A 21,321-nucleotide genomic window follows, 5' to 3' on the forward strand; every position below is an offset into this window, starting at 1 on the left:
CATGTTGTCTGCAAATAGTGAAAGTTTGACTTCTTCCTTGCTGACTTGGATGCCTTTTATTTCTTTTTGTTGTCTGATTGCTGAGGCTAAGACTGCCAGTACTGTTAAATAGTAATGGTGAGAGTGGATATCCCTGTCTTGTTCCTGACCGTAGGGGAAAAGCTCTCAGTTTTTCCCCATTGAGGATGATATTACCTGTGGGTCTTTCCTATATGGCCTTTATGATATTGAGGTAGGTTCCATCTATCCCTACACTGTAGAGGGTTTTTATCAAGAACAGATGATGTTTCTTGTCAAGTGCTTTTTCTGTATCCATTTAGAGGATCATATGGTTCTTATCCTTTTATTAATGTGGTGTATCACATTGATTTGTAAATATTGAACCACTCCTGCAACACAGGAATAAATCCCACTTGATTATGGTGAATAATTCTTTTAATGTATTGTTCAGTTTGATTTGCTAGTCATGTTCATCAGAGATACTGGCCTGCAGTTCTCCTTTTTAGTGGGGTGTTTGGTTTTCACATTTTACATTTTAAAGGTAAAAAATAAAAAAGAACAAGTGTAGTCATTCCCATTTTCTGATTAGTGGTCCCTACCCTTAACCTTTATTTCTTGTTAAAAGTAGATCTTCAGGGGTTTTTTGTTTGCTTGTTTTTTAGTTTAGTTGTTTAGTTTAGTTTAGTTGTTTAGTTTACTTTAGTTTATTATGTTATGTTAGTCACCATACAATACATCATTAGTTTTTGATGTAGTGATCCACGATTCATTGTTTTCATATAACACCCAGTACTCCATGCAGTACATGCCCTCCTTAATACCCATCACCAGGCTAACCCATCCCCCACCGCCCTCCCCTCTAAAACCGTCAGTCTGTTTCTCGGAGTCCATTGTCTCTCATGGTTCATCTCCCCCTCCGATTTCCCCCCCTTCATTTTTCCATTCCTTCTCCTAATGTCCTCCATGCTATTCCTTATGTTCCACAAATAAGTGAAACTCTATGATAATTGACTTTCTTTGCTTGACTTATTTCACTTAGCATAATCTCTTCCAGTCCCATCCAAGTTGATGTAAAAGTTGGGTATTCATCCTTTCTGATGGTTGAGTAGTATTTCATTGTATATGTGGACCACATCTTCTTTATCCATCCAGCTGTTGAAGGCCATCTCAGCTCTTTCCACAGTTTGGCCATTGCGGACATTGCTGCTATGAACATTGGGGTGCATATGGCCCTTCTTTTCACTACATCTGTGTCTTTGGGGTAAATACCCAGGAGTGCAATTGCTGGGGCATAGGGTAGCTCTATTTTTAAATTTTTGAGGAACCTCCACACTGTTTTCCAAAGTGGCTGTACCAACTTGCATTCCCACCAACAGTGTAAGAGGGTTCCCCTTTCTCCACAACCTCTCCAACATTTGTTGTTTCTTTCCCTGTCCATTTTTGCCATTCTAACTGGTGTAAGATGGTATCTCAATGTGGTTTTGATTTGAATTTCCCTGATGGCTAATGATGATGATCATTTTTTCATGTGTCTGTTAGCCATTTGTATGTCTTCTTTCGAAAAGTGTTCATGTCTTCTGCCTATTTTTTGACCTGATTATTTGTTTTTTGGGTGTTGAGTTTGAGAAGTTCTTTATAGATCTTGGATATCAGTCCTTTGTCTGTAGTGTCATTTGCAAATATCTTCTCCCATTCTGTGGGTTGCCTCTTTGTTTTGTTGACTGTTTCCTTTGCTGTGCAGAAGCTTTGCATCTTGATGAAGTCCCAAAAGTTCATTTTTGCTTTTGTTTCACTTGCCTTTGGGGATGTTATCTTGAAAGAAGTTGCCGTGGCCGATGTCAAAGAGGTTACTGCCTCTGTTCTCCTCTAGGATTTTGATGGATTCCTGTCTCACAGTGAGGTCTTTCATCCATTTTGAGTTTATCTTTGAGTATAGTGTTAGAGAATGGTCGAGTTTCCTTCTTCTGTATATAGCTGTCCAATTTTGCCAGCACCATTTATTGAAGAGACTGTCCTTTTTCCATTGCATGATTTTTCCTGCTTTGTCGAAGATTATTTGACCATAGAGTTGAGGGTGCATATCTGGGCTCTCTATTCTGTTCCATTGGTCCCTATGTCTGTTTTTGTGCCAGTACCATGCTCTCTGGGTGATCACTGCTTTGTAATATAGCTTGAAATCAGGCAACGTGATGCCCCCAGCTTTATTTTTCTTTTTCAACAGTTCCTTGGCGATTCGGGGTCTGTTCTGATTCCATACAAATTTTAGGATTGTTTGTTCCAGTACTTTGAAAAATGTCCTGGGAATTTTGATCGGGATGGCGTTGAAGGTATAGATTGCTCTGGGTAGCATAGACATTTTAACAATGTTTATTCTTCTGCTCCATGAGCATGGAATGTTTTCCCATCTTTTTGTGTCTTCCTCAGTTTCTTTCATGAGTGTTCTGTAGTTCCTAGAATATAGATTCTTTACCTCTTTGGTTAGGTTTATTCCGAGGTATCTTAGGGTTTTTGGTGCTATTGTAAATGCAATCGTTTCTCTAATTTCTCTTTCTACAGTTGTGTTGTTAGTGTATAAGAAAGCAACTGATTTCTCTGCATTGATTTTGTATCCTGCCACATTACCGAATTGCTGTATGAGTTCTAGTAATTTGGGGGTGGAGTCTTTTGGATTTTCCACATAAAGTGTCATGTCATCGGAAAAGAGAGTTTGACTTCTTCTTTGCCAATCTGAATACACTTTATTTTGTTGTTGTTGTCTGATTGCTGTTGCTAGGACTTCTGGTACTATGTTGAATAATAGTGGCGAGAGTGGGCATCCTTGTCGTGTTCCTGATTTTAAGGGAAAGGCTCCCAGCTTTTCCCCATTGAGGATGATATTCGCTGTGGGTTTTTCATAGATGGATTTTATGAACTTGAGGAATGTTCCCTCTATCCCTATACTCTGAAGAGTTTTAATTAGGAAAGGATGCTGTATTTTGTCAAATGCTTTTTCTGCATCAATTGAGAGGACCATATGGTTCTTCTCGCTCCTCTTATTAATGTGTTCTATTATACTGATTGATTTGCGAATGTTGAACCACCCTTGCATCCCGGGGATAAATCCCACTTGTTCGTGGTGGATGATCCTTTTAATGTATTGTTGGGTCCTCTTAGCTAGGATTTTGTTGAGAATTTTGGAATCCATATTCATCAGGGTTATCGGTCTGAAATTCTCCTTTTTGATGGGGTCTTTACCTGGATTGGGGATTAAGGTAATGCTGGCCTCATAGAATGAGTCTGGAAGCTTTCCTTCTGTTTCTATTTTTTTGAAACAGCTTCAGGAGAATAGGTATTATTTCTTCTTTGAATGATTGGTAGAATTCCCCAGGGAATCCATCAGGCCCTGGACTCTTGTTTTTTGGGAGGTTTTGGATCACTGCTTCAATCCCTTTACTGGTTATTGGCCTCTTCAGGTTGTCAATTTCTTCCTGTCTCAGTCTAGGCAGTTTATAGGTTTCCAGGAAGGCATCCATTTTTCCCAGGTGTTGCTCAATTTATTGGCATATAGTTGTTGATAATAATTTCTAATAATTGATTCTGTTTCCTTGGTATTAGTCAATTTTATTAATTAGGGTCCTTTCTCTTTTCTTTTGAATAAGTCTGGCCAGTGGTTTTTGATCTTATTAATTCTTTCAAAGGACCAGCTTCTAGTTTCATTGATCTGATCTACTGTGTTTCTGGTTTCTAACTGATTGATCACTGCTCTAATCTTAATTATCTCTCTTCTAATGCGTAGCTTAGGAATCGTTTGTTGCGTTTTCTCTAGTTCTTTAAGGTGTAAAGTTAGTTGGTGAATTTGGGATCTTTCTATTTTTTTGAGTGAGGCTTGGATGGCTATGTATTTCCCCCTTAGGACCGCCTTTGCAGTATCCCATAGGTTTTGGACCGATGTGTTTTCATTCTCATTGGTTTCCATGAATTGTTTAAGTTCTTCTTTGATTTCCTGGTTGACCCAAACATTCTTGAGCAGAGTGGGCTTTAGCTTCCAAGTGTTCGAATTTCTGCCAAATTTTTTCTTGTCATTGAGTTCCAGTATTAGAGCATTGTGGTCTGAGAATATGCAGGGAATAATCTCAATTTTTGGTATTGGTTGAGACCTGATTTGTGACACTGTATGGGGTCTATTCTGGAGAAAGTTCCATGTGCACTCGAGAAGAATGAGTATTCTTTTGTTTTAGGGTGGAATGTTCTGTATATATCTATGAGGTCCATCTGGTCCAGTATGTCATTCAAAGCTCTTGTTTCTTTGTTGATATTCTGCTTAGATGATCTGTCTATTGCTGAGAGTGGAGTATTGAGGTCTCCTACAATTAACGTATTGTTATCAATATGACTCTTTATTTTGGTTAACAGTGGGTTATGTAGATGGCTGCTCCCATGTTGGGGGTGTAGATATTTACAATTGTTAGATCTTCTTGTTGGATATATCCTTTAAGAATGATATAGTGTCGGGCGCCTGGGTGGCTCAGTTGGTTAAGCAACTGCCTTTGGCTCAGGTCATGATCCTGGAGTCCCGGGATCAAGTCCCGCATTGGGCTCCCTGCTCGGCAGGGAGTCTGCTTCTCCCTCTGACCCTCCTCCCTCTCATGCTCTCTGTCTCTCATTCTCTCTCTCTCAAATAAATAAATAAAATCTTTAAAAAAAAAAAAAAGAATGATATAGTGTCCTTCTGTGTCTCTAATTACAGTCTTTAGCTTAAAATCGAATTTGTCTGATATAAAAATTGTTACCCCAGCTTTCTTTCGACGTCCATTGGCATGGAAGATGGATCTCCATCCCATCACTTTCAGTCTGGATGTATCTTTAGGTTCAAAATGAGTCTCTTGTAGACAGCATATGGATGGGTCCTGTCTTTTGATCCAATCTGCAACCCTGTGTCGTTTTATGGGAGCATTTAGGCCATTCAGGTGGAGAGTGATTATTGAAAGATATGAATTTATTGTCATCATGTTGCCTGTGAAGACCTTGTTTTTATAGATTGCCTCTGTAAATTTCTGTTCTATATCACTCTTGGGGTCTTTCTCCTTTTATAGAACCCCCCTTAATATTTCTTGCAGGGCCGGCTTAGTGGTCACATATTCTTTCAGTTTCTGCCGCTCGTGGAAGCTCTGCATCTCTCCATCCATTCTAAATGACAGCCTTGCCGGATAAAGTATTCTTGGCTGCATGTGTCTGAATATGTCCTGCCAGCCCTTTCTGACTTGCCAGGTCTCTGTGGCTAGGTCTGACGTTATTCTGATGTTCCTCCCTCTGTATGTAAGCAATCTCTTCCCCCTAAGTGCCCTTAAGGTGGTTTCCTTGGTTCTAAGATTTGCGAGTTTTACTATTACATGCCGGGGCATTGGCCTGTTTTCCTTGATCTTGGGACGGGTCCTCTCTGCCTCTAGAACACAAATATTTGTTTCATTCCCCAGATTAGGGAAGTTCTCAGCTAGATTTGCTCAAATATATCTTCTAGTCCTCTCTCGCCACCCCTTCACGGATCCCAGTAATTCTGACATTGGAACGTTTCATGGTGTCACTTATTTCTCTGATTCTATTTTCATGGATTCTGAGTTGTTCTTCCCTGGCCTCCTCTTTTTCCTTCTTGTCTATTAATTGGTCTTCTAGATCACGAATTCGTTCTTCTGCCTTGCTTACCCTAGCTGTTAGATTATCTAGATTAGATTGGATCTCATTGATAGCATTTTAAATTCTGCCAGTTCAGCTTTCATTTGTGCCCTTGGAGACCCTACGTTGCCATTAATCAATTTCTCCATTCTAGCTACTGTCTTCACAATTGCTACCCTGAATTCCATCTCCTACATCTTGGTTATATCTGTATCCAATTATAAATCTGAGGCAGAAGTCACAGCCTCTTGAGTCTTTCTTATTTTGGGGGTTCCTTCTCCTAGTCATTCTGTTGAGGGGTGGTTGAGGGAATGTACAGACTCCAAATTATTGACCATGACCCAAGCAAGATGCACCTGTTTTATAGGAACCTTAGGGTTGCTGGCCTCTTGTTCTTCAGCCTGTCTTCTGGGGAAGGGGCCTGCCGTGCTGTTACTCAGGCAACCCTGTTTGGGCAGTTGCCCTGCCCCCTGTGGCGGGGGATGGGCTCAGTGAAAACCGGTTGTGGGGGCTTTTGTTCTCTGGCAGCTTTCCCTGGTGGGCTTCTGCGTCTCTTCTGAGAGCCAGTGCAGAAGAGATCATTTCCAACCCTCTGCCTCAGAGCAGAAAGATCGCAGTCTGTTCTTCCGTGAGCTCTCCAGGCCACACTATCTCCGCTTCTGTCCGTGCTGCTATGAATTACAGCGTCCTGGGTTGTGTGCCCCTCAGCAGCACTCACAGTCCTCGCCTCCTGGTCAGGGCACGTCTCTCCCCTTTGTGTTTCTAAAACCGACATCCGCCCCCAGTTCCCATGCACCCCACCGTTCCAGGTTTCAGTCCGGTGGCTGCCCTAAAGTCCTTTCCCTGCCACTACCAATGTGTGAGTCTGTGCCCCGTCCCCAGCGCGGGAGGTTATCACTCACTAGCGGTGTAGGATCCCGATGGCCAGGCACCCTCCTGCTGCCATTTATCCTCCGATATCTACCTGCAGAATCACGGCTCCCCGCTTCATACCTCAAAATCAACTGCCTGTGATATTGTTTGTAGAGATCCAGATATATCTTCTTATATCTCAGGCTGATTTCCTGGGTGTTCAGAGTGGTCTGCTAGATATCCAGCTCAATTCAGGGACCGGTTAGAAAAGGGTCCCCTACTCCTCCTCCATCTTTTCCTCCTCTGAAGTACATCCTCAGTTAATGATAAAAAAAACAAAACATATTCTTCAAATAATGAAAAACTATATTATTTAAATAGATTTTTTAAAGACCCCAAGAAAACTTATTTTAAAAATGCAATAACCCCAATTTAAATTTCTATGGATAAGTAAGACAGCAGACTGGATACAGCAGAGGTGAAAATTAACTAGGAAAAGAGAAGATATAATTGAGAATATAAGGGAAGAGACCAAAAAACAACCATGGAAACATGAAAGAGAGGTTAAGAAATACGGAGGCTAGATAAGAAAGTGTAGGGGCGCCTGGGTGGCTCAGTCGTTAAGCGTCTGCCTTCGGCTCAGGTCATGATCCCAGGGTCCTGGGATCGAGTCCCACATCGGGCTCCCTGCTCGGCGGGGAGCCTGCTTCTCCCTCTCCCACCCCCCTGCTTGTGTTCCTGCTCTCGCTATGTCTCTCTCTGTTAAAAAAAATAAATAAAATCTTTAAAAAAAAAAAAAAAAAAAAAGAAAGTGTATATATGTTTAATCTGAGACACCAAATCACAGATTCAAAAGGCCAAATGAATTTTTATTATGTTCAGGTAGCCAGCATACAGTACATCATAAGTTCTTGTTGTAGTGTTCAACAATTCGTTAGTTGCATATAACACCCAGTGCTCATCCCAACACGTGCCCTCCTTAATACCCATCAGCCGGTTACCCCAACCCCCTACCCCCTCCCTTCTGTAACCCTCAGTTTGTTTCCCGGAGTCCAGCCTCTCTCACGGTTTGTTTCCCTCTCTGATTTCTTCCCATTCAGTTTTCCCTCCCTTCCCCTGTGGTCCTCCGCTCCATTCCTTATGTTCCACATAGGAACTTGACTTATTTCGCTAAGCATAATCCCCTCCAGTTCCATCCATGTCAATGCAAATGGTGAGTATTCATCCTTTCTGATGGCTGAGTAATATTCCATTGTATATATGTACCACATCTTCTCTATCCATTCATCTGTTGAAGGGCCTCTCAGTTCCTTCCACAGTTTGGCTATTGTGGACATTGCTGCTATGAGCTATGGGGTGCATGTGCCCCTTCTTTTTACTACATACATATCTTTGGGGTAAATACCTAGTAGTGTAATTGCTGGGTCCTAGGGTAGCTCTATTTTTAATGTCTTGAGGAACCTCCATAGTGTTTTCCAGAGTGGCTGTACAAGCTTGCATTCCCACCAACAGTGCAAGAAGGTTCCCTTTTCTCCACAACTTTGCCAACACTTGTTTCCTGTCTCGTTAATTTTGGCCATTCTAACTGGTGTAAGCTGGTATCTCAATGTGGTTTTGATTTGTGTTTCCCTGATGGCTAGTGATGTTGAACATTTTTTTATGTGTCTGTTAGCCATTTGTATGTCTTCTTCAGAGAAGTGTCTTTTCATATCTTCTGCCCATCTCTTGACTGGTTTGTTCTTTGGGTGTTGAGTTTGAGAAGTTCTTTATAGATCTTGGATATCAGCCCGTTATCTGAAATGTCATTTGCAAATATCTTCTCCCATTCTCTGGATTGCCTCTTAGTTTTGTTGACTGCTTCCTTTGATATGCAAAAGCTTTTTATCTTGATGAAGTCCCAAACGTTCATTTTTGCTTTTGTTTCTCCTGCCTTTAGAGACGTGACTTGAAAAAGTTCTTGTGGCCAATATCAGAGAGGTTATTGCCTATGTTCTCCTCTAGGATTTAATGGATTCCTGTCTCACATTGAGGTCTTTCATCCATTTTATCTTTGTGTATGGTATAAGAGGATGGTCTAGTTTCATTCTTCTGCATGTGGTTGTCGAGTTGTCCCAGCACCATTTATTGAAGAGACTGTCTTTTTTTTCCCATTCGATGTTCTTCCCTGCTTTGTCGAAGATTAGCTGACCATAGAGTTGAGAGTCCATTTCTGGAGTCTCTACTCTGTTCCATTGATCTATGTGTCTGTTTTTGTGCCAATACCATACTGTCTTGACTACAGCTTTGCAATATAGCTTGAAGTCAGGCATTGTGATACCTCCAGCTTTGGTTTTCTTTTTGAACATTCCCCTGGCAATTCAGGGTCTTTTCTGTTCCATAGCAATTTTAGGATTATTTGTTCCAGCTCTGTGAAAAGTGTCAATGGTATTTAGAAAGGGATTGCATTGAAAGTTTAAATTGCTCTGGGCACCATAGACATTTTAACGATATTTATCCTTCCAATCCATGAGCATGGAATGTTTTTCCATCTCTTTGTGTCTTCCTCAATTTCTTTCATAAGTGTTCTGTAGTTTCTAGGGTATAGATCCTTTACCTGTTTGGTTAGGTTTATTCCTAGGTATATTATGGTTTTTGGAGCTCTTGTAAATGGAATTCTCATTATGGAACATTATTAATATTAAGATAAATAGCAAGACATCCAAATCTAGACCCATAATAGCGTAACTTCAGTAAACACACACAGAAAAAGAATTCTTTTCTCCCCCCCGCAAGAGTAAAATCTTTAAAGCAACCAAAAATTGTGGGGAAAAGGAGCAGAGTGGGGAACAGATTATGTTCAAAGGAAAAACAGGCAGACAGCTAATTTCTAAAGGGTAATTATGAAAGACAGAGGGCAGTGGAATGACATTTTCTGTATGATCAAAGAAAATAACTACTCACCTAGGATTCTCTATGCTGTGAAAATGTATATCAAGAGTAAGAGGAAATAAAGACATTTTTATTTATTTTTTCAATATTTTATTTATTTGAAAGAGAGTGAGAGAGAAGGAGCGAGAGAGGGAGAACAAGTGGGGGGAGGGGCAGAGAGAGAGGGAGAAGCCGACTCCACGCTGAGCACTGAGCCTGAAGTGGGTCTCAATCCCAGGACCCTGGGATCCTGACCTGAGCCAAAGGCAGACACTTAATTAACTGAGCCACCCAGGAGCCCAATAAAGCATTTTAAACTGAGATTCATTACCTGGCAGTTCTCACTCATGGAAATTTTAAAGAATGTACATAAACAAACAGAAGAAAAATAATCCCAAATAGAAATTTTGAGATGCAAGAGAGGGAAAAAAAATAAATATGTAGTTCAATTTAAATGAACACTGACAGTATCATGTAAAAGTTATAAAAATGTTGAGTATTTTTTAAAGATACAAGAGAGAATTAAAACACAAAGCAACAATACACATAAGTTTGGAGCCATGTAAATTGAGTTAAAAGTATTCAAAACTCCTTGCATTATCATTATCCATGAACAGAGAGGAGAAAATCCTCACCAAGATATCATCATATGAAGAGTAACAATGTATGAAACAGGCAAATGAAATCCCAACTAAATTCAGTTTACCTAAGAAATGCAAGGTTGGTTTAACATGAGCATGTAATGTAATTCACCACATTGACAAATTTTTAAAAAATTATCGCAATATATGCAAAACAAACATCTATTATCTTTCAACATTCATGATAAAACTTAGAAAACTAGTAGTAGAAGGGAACTTTGTTAATATAATTGTAACAGAAAGACCCTAGGTGACCCCATAATAAATTCCCTGTGGTGTTCTCACCTTTTATAATCCTTTTCCCTTAAGCGTTGCCAAGATCTGTGACTTGAATCTAGCCATTGGAAAATGGGAAATGTAACGGAATTTTGTAGATACAATTGTTAATTTTGAGTTAATCAGAAGGAGATTATTCTATGTAAGCCTGATTTAAGCAGGTGAAACCCTGAAAAGAGGACTGAGCCCTCTCTGCAGTGAAATTCTCCTTGTTGGCCTCATGAAGTAAGCAGCCATGTTGGGGAAGCCTACATGGCCAAGAACAAGGAACAGCCTTGCTGTAGACTGAATATTTGTTCCCCCCACTCCCAAATTCATGTATTAAATCTTAATGTTCAATGTAATAGTATCTGGAGGTGGGGGCCTTAGGAAGTGATTAAGTCATGAAGGTGGAGCCCTCATGAATGGGATTAGGGCCCTTATAAATAAAGGATACCTGAGAGAGCTCCCTTGGCCCTGTGCCTTATGAGGAAACAGGAGGAAGACCAACATCCATGAACCAGGAAGCTGACCCTCACTGGACACTGAACCTGCCAGTGCCTTGATTTTGGACTTCCCATCCTCCAGAATTGTGAGAAACAATAAAATAAGACAGTTTAGCAAGATAAGTGAATCTAAGCTCAATATGCAAAATAATTTTATTTCTATAATCTAGCAACAAACAGGAAATGAAATTGATTTTTAAAAATAATATTTATAGTGGGGTCAAAAGTATTAAATAACTGGGAATAAATCTAAAAAATATCTGCAGGACCTTTATAGGAAATTTTTTAAACATTGAGAGTTAATCAATTAAAATACTGTTAGGAAAACTCAGTATTATGTCTTTTCCCTATAAACCATCTATAGATTCAATGCAATTCTAATCAGAATCATTGCTTTGTAAAGCTTGACAAGTTGATTATAAAAGACCTATGGAGCCTTTTCCCCGTTTCTTCTTTCTATTCCCAAATTTTCAGTTCAAAAGCATAGAAACAGAAACAGGGAACTGTGGTGGCCCAGAATGAGGTGTTGGAGCCTGGATAGAATGGGGAAGGCATAAAAGTAGGAGAGCCACCCTGCACAGTGTTGGAACACCCCTGAAAGGTCAACAACATAGAATGTGGTATCACAGACTGAAGGGAAAGAACAGCCCAGCATGGGTTTTCAGAGCCTGTGGGGGCAGTAAATCATCTGCAGAAGACGTGGCCTGGCACAGGGTGTCTGAGAAAGGAGATATTTACATGTCTCAAAGTACTTCCCCTAAAATACTAATTAATTATAAATTATTAAGGCAGACGCTTAACCATCTGAGCCACCCAGGCACCCCTGATCTGAATTTTTTTTAAGTTGTTCTTTTTCTTGGTGTTTTTTTTTTTTGTAATTTGTCAGAGAGAGAGAAAACACAAGCAGGGGGAGCGGCAGGCAGAGGGAGAAGCAGGCTTCCCACGGAGCAGGGAGCCTGATGCAGGACTTGATCCCAGGACACCAGGATCATGACCTGAGCCAAAGGCAGTTGCTTAACCAACTGAGCCACCCAGGCGTCCCTGAATTTTATCATAAGGAGACATAAGAAAAACCCACATTGAAAGACATTCTACATTACTGGAAATAACTGTTTAAAAGATTAAAAGTCGTGAAAATTAAGGCAAGACTAAGCAACTATTCTAAACTGAAAGAACTCAGAGACACAACATCTGAATTAAATACATGGCTCTGAACAGGACCTTCCTTGCATATAGGATATTACAGACAAGTGACAAAACTTAAAAACATGAGGATTAAATAATAGAATGTACAGGGTCCCTGGGTGGCTCAGTTGGATAAGCGTCTGCCTTCGGCTCAGGTCATGATTCCGGGGTCCTGGGATCGAGCCCCATGTCGGGCTCTCTGCTCAGTGGGGAGCCTGCTTCTCCCTCTCCCTCTGCCTGCCGCTCTGCCTACTTGTGCTCTCACTGTCAAATAAAATCTTTAAAAGAAAATGATAGAATGTATAGTTGACATGGTTGGAATGGGTGCACTTATATGCAGATGCTTTCAATAAATACATGATAGTACTGTAAATGTATTTTGTCTTATGATTTCAATAACATTTTCTTTTCTCTAGCTTACTTTATTGGAAGAATATAATATGGAATACATATAACATACAAAACACAGCTTCATTGACTGTTCTAGTACCAGTAAGTTTTCTGGTCAACAGTAGATTATTAGTAAAGTCAAAAGTTGGAGAGTCAAAAGTTATTCACGTATTTCTGACTGCAAGGGGTCAGTGCCCCTAACCCCCACATTATTCAAGGGTTAATTGTATTAGAGCTAATTGTCTAATTGTCAGGGTTGTACAGTAGTCATGTGGAATGTACTGACTTGTAGGATATAAATGCTATGGGAATCAGGCATAATTTAACAATTTACTTGCAAATGGTGCTGGGGGAAAAGTTCTTTTTTCTTTCTCTAATTTTTCTTTTCTCTAATTTTAAGACTGTTTTCAAAAAGTAAATCAAAAACAAACAGAAAAGGTGAAAAGCCTTAGGCAAATCTTATTTCACCATAAGGAAAGAGCTATGAATCAGTACTTAAAATTAAAATTATACATAGGTTTTATGGCACTATAAAAATTGTAATACATACAAACATTGACAATAGCCTTAGCAGCAATATATCAAAATGATGTCTGTGTAAATCTCTAGGTCCATACGTAGTAATAAAAACTGGAAAATACTAAAAGGCTATCAATTAACACCCCTGAAGTACTAATGACAATTTGGTTGGTTGGGTGCGGTTTAAAAAGCTGGTATTTGGGCCGCTTGGAGCATGTAAAACCCAATAGTGCTGGTCTCCACGTATCAAACCAGCTTAAAAGTTAATTAGGTGCCAAGAAACATACCTTAAAATATCATATAAACTTTCATTACACACATGGTCCAGAACTATTTTCCTTTATTCAAGATTTTCACATGATACGTTTAGTAGGACACAATTAAAATGTTATACAAACATCCAGTAAATAAATTTTTACTATTTGTCTTTCAGATCATATATTTTTTCTTCAAAATCCGTAAATATTCTTTTGACGATTTCACTAGTAGATCGTCATTTGCATGTGATTCATAAGTAGGTTCTAAAGAGGAGGTCATACACCAGGAGTCTGATTCAAATTCAGCAGCATCTGAAAAGAAAAAGAATTACATTCTTTATCTAAAATACTTTGTAGCTAACTACAAGTTAGTAAAAAACAAAGTTGAAGCCTCATGAGTGTTAAGAAGAATGAAAAATATCTACATAGAACTACAATATAAAATACAAGATTACTTTTAAATATATTTTGCTCATGGTTGCCCACCAAGTTAATTGCTATAGTGGATAAATATCAGAGCTTCTAGTTTTCTCATTACAAGATGAAACTACAAGATGATGACAGAGCCCACCCCTGAACAATCATATACTAGAAACTGAAAAATCAAACAGGCAATTTTAGAGTTGAATATACCATGACAGGTATAAAACAAGACACTATAAGAACACACAAAAGGGACATCCTAGTTTTCTGTCAATACTGTCTGCTTTTTGGTGGAGGTGATATGTAAGTTGATACCTGAAGTAAAGAAAAAGTGTGCCAGGTGGAGGGAAGACACATATACAAAGAACATATACACAGAGTGAGGAAGAACACTTGTGGAATTGCAAGTAGTCTACACTGAAGAGGTGCTAGAGCAAAGCAACAGAGTAGGGTAAGTAGCGACAGAGAAGGCTGAATAATCTGGCAAGAACCAAATTGACTTGGGTGTTTTTATTCCATATAAGGAACTTGGAATTTTACTCAATGGCAAAAGGTAAGCCAATGACAAAATCAATGACTGGAGATTTAAATATCACCTGTCAAGTGACAGCTATATGGACTATAATTGCTTAACTATTACTAAGACAAGTCTGGTTTTTTTGGTCTTATACCACTAGCAGAAACAAGAATTTGAGAAAGCCCACATATTCACGTTGACGGTTCCATAGGAATGGCAGAAGTAAAGGAAGATTATAGCCAGAAATAATAACAGCTACATTGACATTTGGAGATTTTTTAAAAAGTCTGAATGAACACGATGACTAAATGAGGAATAAGTATGTTCATTATGTTTATGTTTTACATTTTTTATTAGATACATATTTAAAAAATTTAATGTAGTACCTAGTATCCAAACAATGGACAGGGATGCCATTTACTATTCATAGTTTATTTCAGAAATCAATGACCATCTTAATTCATAAATTTGGCAACATACCTGCTTCTAGTTCTCTAGTTATATTCCTTTCCATCTCCTGCTGCATCTGAAAGAAGTCAAATATTCTTTATAATGTTCAAGTTAAACAAGAGAAATTATTGTAGGAATTATATATAGCTTATGAAATGTGGTCTTTAAAGAACACTTTTAGAGACTAAAACTAAGTTAGGGATTGCTTAAATAGAAAGATAATCACATAAATAAAATAAATCCCTACTTATTTTATTTTATTTTATTTTATTTATTTATTTTTTTAAAGATTTTATTTATTTATTTGAGACAGAGAGAATGAGAGAGAGAGAGCACATGAGAGGGGGGAGGGTCAGAGGGAGAAGCAGGCTCCTTGCTGAGCAGGGAGCCCGATGCGGGACTCGATCCAGGGACTCCAGGATCATGACCTGAGCCGAAGGCAGTCGCTTAACCAACTGAGCCACCCAGGCGCCCAAATCCCTACTTATTTTAATCTTAGGTAACTGAGAAGAAACATATGAAATGCTATTTAGATGAATCTGATAAAAAGTACAATTAATATTGGTCTATAGAATATACATACTTTCTGGAAGACGAGGAAGATGGTGGAGGAGTAGAGGACCATAGTTTTGTCCGGTCCCTGGAATTCACCTGGATAGCGTTCAAATCATTCTGAAGACCTGTGAACTCAACCTGAGATCTAAGAAAAGAACTGTTGCAATTCTACACATACAAAAGTGACCACTTTCTGCAAGGTAGGAGGTGTGGAGACGCGAATCCGCGGTGATCCATGGGAAGATAAACCGTGGGGGGGAGGGAGCCTCCATAAGCCGGTTATCAGAATGTGATAAAGCAGTGGTGCGCAAATCAGAACTTTTAGAACTCTGCTCCGGTGAGGGACATCCCTGCTTGAAAGGCGCTCAGGTGGAGAAAGCAGGGTGGAATGCTAGGTGGGACAGCCTTATCTCAGGATCCCCAGGGTCACAGAAAGAATGGGGGTGCCTGAGTATTGGAGAGTTCCCAGGCATTTGAGCAGTGAAGCCAGCTGCAATCAGAGAGCTGAGGAGGAGGCTTTCAGCTCAGTGTTGCCATAAACCACAAACCGCAGCTAGTTGGGCGACTGCTCTCAGAGCAGGGGCCGTACAAGCAGCAGAACCAGGGCAAGACCTCCCTCCCTCCCCCAGGAGGAGTGGCATGAATGATGCCACAGGAGACTGCAAAGTTTGGAAACTCCAAAGGGGGTTGCATGGCTGAGATAAAAATGTTCAGTCACAGGCTGGGTATACACAGAATGCAGACAGAAACCAGGGAGACAAGAGTGATTGACAGCTTCTCCATGAGGGCACACTGAAGAGTAGAGGGTGCCAGCTTTCAGCTCCAGGGCTGGACACTGGGAGGCTGACATTTTCATTCTCATCCTATAAAGTGGTGCGGAAAGCCTTCAGGGAACAAAAGCCGCATAGAGCAGTCCCGAAGCCCTGACTTAGCCTGGCACCCTGGCAAGGGCAGTGCAATACTGCTGGAGCAAAGACCCCTGAGAATCAGCACCACAGGTCTGTCCTCCAGAAAATCAGCAAGAACATCCGGCTAAGACCAAGTTTACTGATCACATAGAACTGCAAAACTCCAGCACTAGAGGAAAATACTATATAGAATTCATGGCTTTTTCTCATGATTCCTACATCTCTCAATTGTAATTTTTTTTGCCTTTTCAACCAATTTCTTATTTTATCAACTCGTTTTTTAAAACTATTTCAATGTTCATTTTTATAATTACATTCTATACTTTCCTTGTATTTAATTTTATTTTTGCATATATAGAAGTTTTTCTTTCTTCACAATTTTGGGATGTAGTTTCTTCTAACAAACAGACCAAAATACACCCAGAATCTACTGTATTGCTCTGTTCTCATCACCTGTCTGATTAAATTCTCTTTCGTCTTTAATTCTTACTTATTTACTTTTTTTGGTTTCAGGTCTCCTCTGATTTGTTAAGAGTAGATTTCTCTGGGGTCGTTGTTGCTATTTTAGTAGTTTGTTCTCTCATTCATCTATTCTTCCCTAGACAGAATGACTAGATGGAAAAACTCACCTCAAATAAGAGAACAAGAGGCAGTACTGACTGACAGGGACCTAATCAGTGTGGATAAAAGTAGGATGTTGGAATTAGAGCTTGGAATAACAATTATAAAGATGCTAGCTGGGCTTGAAAAAGCACAGAAGACACTACAGAATGCCTTTCTGGAGAAATAAAAGAACTAAAATCTTAACAAATCGAAATCAAAAGGCTATTAATGAGATGCAATAAAAAAAATGGAGGCTCTACCTCTGGAAAACAGTATGGAGGTTCCTCAAGAAGTTAAAAATACAGCTACCTGATGACCCAGTAATTGTACTACAAGGTCTTTACCCCAAAGATGCAAATGTAGTGATCAGAAGGGGCACCTGGACACCAATTTTTATAGCAGCAATATCCACAATAGCCAAACTGTGGAAACAGCCCAAATATCCATCAACAGATGAATGGATAAAGAAGATGTGGTACATATAAATACAATGGAGTATTACTATGCCATCAAAAGGATGAAATCTAACAATTTACATTGCCGTGGATGGAAATGGAGGGTATTATGCTGAGAGAAAAATCAATCAGAGAAAGACAATTATCATATGGTTTCATACATATGGGAAATATAAGAAAAAGTGCAGAGAATCATAGGGGAAGGGAGAGAAAATTAAATGGGAAGAAACCAGAGAGGGAAACAAACCATGAGAGACTTTTAACTACAGGAAACAAACTGAGGTTTGCTGGAGGGGAGGTGGGTGTGGGGATGGGATAAGTGGGTGATGGGCATGAAGGAGGGCACATGATGTGTAGAGCTTTGGGTGTTATATACAACTGATGATTAACTGAACACCACATCTGAAACTAATGATATATCATATGTCAGCTAACTGAAGAGAAATTTTAGGGGTGCCTGGGTGGCTCAGTTGGTTAAGCGGCTGCGTTCGGCTCAGGTCATAATCCCATTGTCTTGGGATGGAACCAATGTTGGGCTCCTTGCTCAGCGGGGAGTCTGCTTCTCCCTCTCTGTGCTCTCTCTCTCACTCTCTCTGTGTCTGTGTCAAATAAATAAAATCTTTAAAATAAAATGAATTTTTAAAAAAAGTTATCACATACATATGGGTAATGGTGAAATAAAACATTATTTTTTTTAAAGATATTATTTATTTATTTGACAGAGAGAGACTAATGAGAGAGGCAACACAAGCAGGGGGAGGGGAGAGGGAGAAGCAGGCTCCCCGCAGAGCAGTGAGCCCGATGAGGGGCTCGATCCCAGGACCCTGGAATCATGACCTGAGCCAAAGGCAGACGCTTAACGACTGAGGCACCCAGGCGCCCCAATAAAACATTATTTACTTATCTTTTCCAGACTTACTGAGCTATACTTAATAAAAAATATGTATTTAAAATAAAAAAAAAATTGGAGGCTCTGCTAGGATAAACGAGGCAGAAAGGAGAAGTAGTGATACAGAAGACAAAATAAAATGATGGAGTATAGGGGCACCTGGGTGGCTCAGTCGTTAAGCGTCTGACTTTGGCTCAGGTCATGATCCCATGGTCCTGGGATCGAGCCCCGCATCGGGCTCTGTGTTCAGTGGAAAGCCTGCTTCTTCCTCACTCACACCCCCTGCTTGTGTCCCTCTCTTGCTGTGTCTCTCTCTGTCAAATAAATAAATAAAATCTTTAAAAAAAAAAAAATTTTTAAAAATGATGGAGAATAAAGAAGCTGAGAAAAAAGAGAGCTAAACAACGACCGGATCATGAGGCGAGAATTCAAGAGACAAGTGATACCATAAAGCGAAAAAATAGTAGAATAATTGGTATCCCAGAAGAAGAGGAAGGGGGGGGTGGCAAAAGGTATATTTGAGAAATTATAGCAGACAAACTCCCTAATCTGGGGAAGAAAACAGGCATTCAAATCCAGGAGGCACAGAAAACCCAACCCCCTTCAACATCAATAAAAACATGTCCACACCTCAGTATGTAGTAGTGAAGCTTGCAAATTTCAGAGACAAAGAGAAAATCCTGAAAGCAGCTCGGCACAAGAGGTCCTTAACCGACAAGGGTAGAAACATTAGACTGGCAGCAGACCTAACCACAGAGACCTGGCAGGCCAGAAAGGACTGGCATGATATATTCAGGATGCTAAACGAGAAAAATATGCAGCCAAGAATACTTTATTTATCCAGCAAGGCTGTCATTCAAAATTGGAGGAGAGATAAAGAGTTTCCAGGACAAACAGAAACTAAAACATTTGTGATCAGTAAAAGAGCCCTGCAAGAAATATTAAAGGGGATCCTTTACGCAAGGAGAGAGCCCCAAAGTAACACAGACCAGAAAGGAACAGAGACAATATACAGAAACAGTGACGTTACAGATAATACAATGGCACTAAATTCATATCTTTCAATAGTTACCCTGAATGTAAACGGGCCAAATGCCCCAATCAAAAGACGCAAGGTATCAGATTGGATAAAAAAGCAAGACCCATCGATATGCTGTCCGCAAGAGACTCATTTTAGACCCAAGGACACCTCCAGATTGAAAGTGAGGGAGTGGAAAACCATTTATCATGCTAATGGACATCAAAAGAAAGCTGGGGTAGCAATCCTTATATCAGAGAAATTAGATTTTAAACCAAAGACTGTAATAAGAGATGAGGAAGGACGCTATCATAATGAATTAAAGGGGTCTATCCAACAAGAAGACCTAACAATTGTAAATATTTGTGCCCCTAACATGGGAGCAGCCAATGACATAAACCAATTAATAACAAAATTAAGGAAACACATTGATGATGATACAATAATAACAGTGAATGACACACTGGACTGTGGGAAACAGAACGCCACAACAACCACTGGTGCATGTTCGTTCAGACTCCGAGATCTCTGAGAAAACTCGAGATTGCAGGGTTAAAAATAAGCCAAAAGGATCAGAGTGAAATGCCCTTGGGACGTGTGTGGTCTGTTCTAAAGTACGGAGCAGAAGATGTTTTGTAGATAGGAAGCCACCTGTAAACAGCACACTGTGCACTCCCCTCTTTGTTCCCTTGTCCTGTAAATAGCACACTGCGCACTCCCCTCTTTGGTCCCTTGTCCTGCTTTAAAGATTCTTATACACGTGGGACATATCATATGTACATGGAAGAATGTGCCTTACTAAGCCCCTGCTGTAAATCATTATAGATCTATATCGCTGTAGAAGGTATATAAGATTATGGAAAATAAACCTCGGGACCTCGGGCTGATTGCTCGGGATCCCCTGTGCCTCGCTCTACTGTCATCTCTTTTCCTCAGTTCCTTCACTGCCCCAGGTCCACGACTCTCCAAGGTCGACACTGGACCAGATGGACTTCACAGATATATTCAGAGCATTCCAGCCTAAAGCCACAGAATACACATTCTTCTCGAGCGCACATGGAACTTTCTCCAGAAGAGATCACATACTGGGTCACAAATCAGGTCTCAACTGGTACCAACAGTATGGGATCATTCCCTGCATAGTTTCAGACCACAACGCCTTGAAACTTGAACTCAATCACGAGGAAATTTGGAAAGAACTCAAATACATGGAAGTTAAAGAGCATCCTATTAAAGAATGAATGGGTCAACCAGGAAATTAAAGAAGAACTAAAAGAATTCATGGAAACAAAGGAAAATGAAAACACAACTGTTCAAAACCTTTGGGATGCAGCAAAGGCAGTCCGAGGAGGGAAGTATAGAGCAACAACAGCCTTTCTCAAGAAGCAAGAAAGGTCCTAAATACACAACCTAACCTTACACCTAAAGGAGCTGGAGAAAGAACAGCAAATTAAGCTGAAACCCAGCAGGAGAAGAGAATTAATACTGATCAGAGCAGAAATCAATGAAATAGAAACCAAAAGAACAGTAGAACACAGCAACAAAACTAGGAGCTGGTTCTTTGAAAGAATTAATAGGATCGATAAACCCCTGGACAGACTTAGCCAAAAGAAAAGAGAAAGGATCCAAATAAATAAAATCATGAATGAAAGAGGAGAGATCACAACCAACACCAAGGAAATACAAACAAATTTAGGAACATATTAGGAACGACTATATGCCAACCAACTAGGCAATCTGGAAGAAATGGATGCATTCCTAGAGACGTAGGAACTACCAAAACTGAAACAGGAAGAAACAGAAAACCTGAACAGACCCACAACCAGCAAGGAAATTGAAGCAGTAATCAAAAATCTCGCAACAAACAAAACTCCAGGGCCGGATGGCTTCCCTGGGGAATTCTAACAAACACTTAAAGAGGAATTAATGCCTATCCTTCTGAAGCTGTTTCAAAAAATAGAAATGGAAGGAAAACTTCCAAACTCTTTCTATGAGGCCAGCATTGCCTTGATCCCCAAACAAGACAAAGACCCCACCAAAAAGGAGAATTATAGACCAATATCCCTGATGAACATGGATGCAAAAATTCTCATCAAGATACTCGCCAATAGGAGCCAACAGTACATTAAGAGGATTATTCACCACAACCAAGTGGGACTTATTCCTGGGCTGCAAAGGTGGTTCAACATCCACAAATCAATCAATGTGATATGCTACATTAATAAAAGAAAGGACAAGAACCATACGATCCCCTCAATGGATGCAGAAAAAGCATTTGACAAAGTACAGCATGCTTTCTGGGTTAAAACTCTTCACGGTGCAGGGATAGAGGGCACATAACT

The 21,321-nt window shown here is 40.0% G+C and overlaps 1 protein-coding gene across 12 annotated transcripts in view; it reads right to left on the reverse strand.

Annotated features, from left to right (window-relative positions):
* Positions 1 to 13,227: 13,227 nt before the first annotated feature.
* Positions 13,228 to 21,321, reverse strand: part of LOC118555525 (ankyrin repeat domain-containing protein 26-like) — a 511,611-nt gene continuing 503,517 nt past the window's right edge. For 11 of the 12 annotated variants that reach the window (XM_078075224.1, XM_078075225.1, XM_078075231.1 and 8 more), the window contains 2 exons: positions 14,582 to 14,627; positions 13,228 to 13,473 (listed from right to left, as the gene is read on the reverse strand). In XM_078075224.1, the coding sequence (XP_077931350.1) occupies positions 13,334 to 13,473; positions 14,582 to 14,627 (186 nt within the window). In that variant the 3' untranslated portion in view covers positions 13,228 to 13,333. The remainder of the gene's footprint in view (positions 13,474 to 14,581; positions 14,628 to 21,321) is intronic. The other variant, XM_078075227.1, reaches the window with a different exon arrangement.

The sequence above is a fragment of the Halichoerus grypus genome, chromosome 6, assembly GCF_964656455.1.
Source record: "Halichoerus grypus chromosome 6, mHalGry1.hap1.1, whole genome shotgun sequence".
In the NCBI taxonomy this organism is placed as follows: Eukaryota; Metazoa; Chordata; class Mammalia; order Carnivora; family Phocidae; genus Halichoerus; species Halichoerus grypus.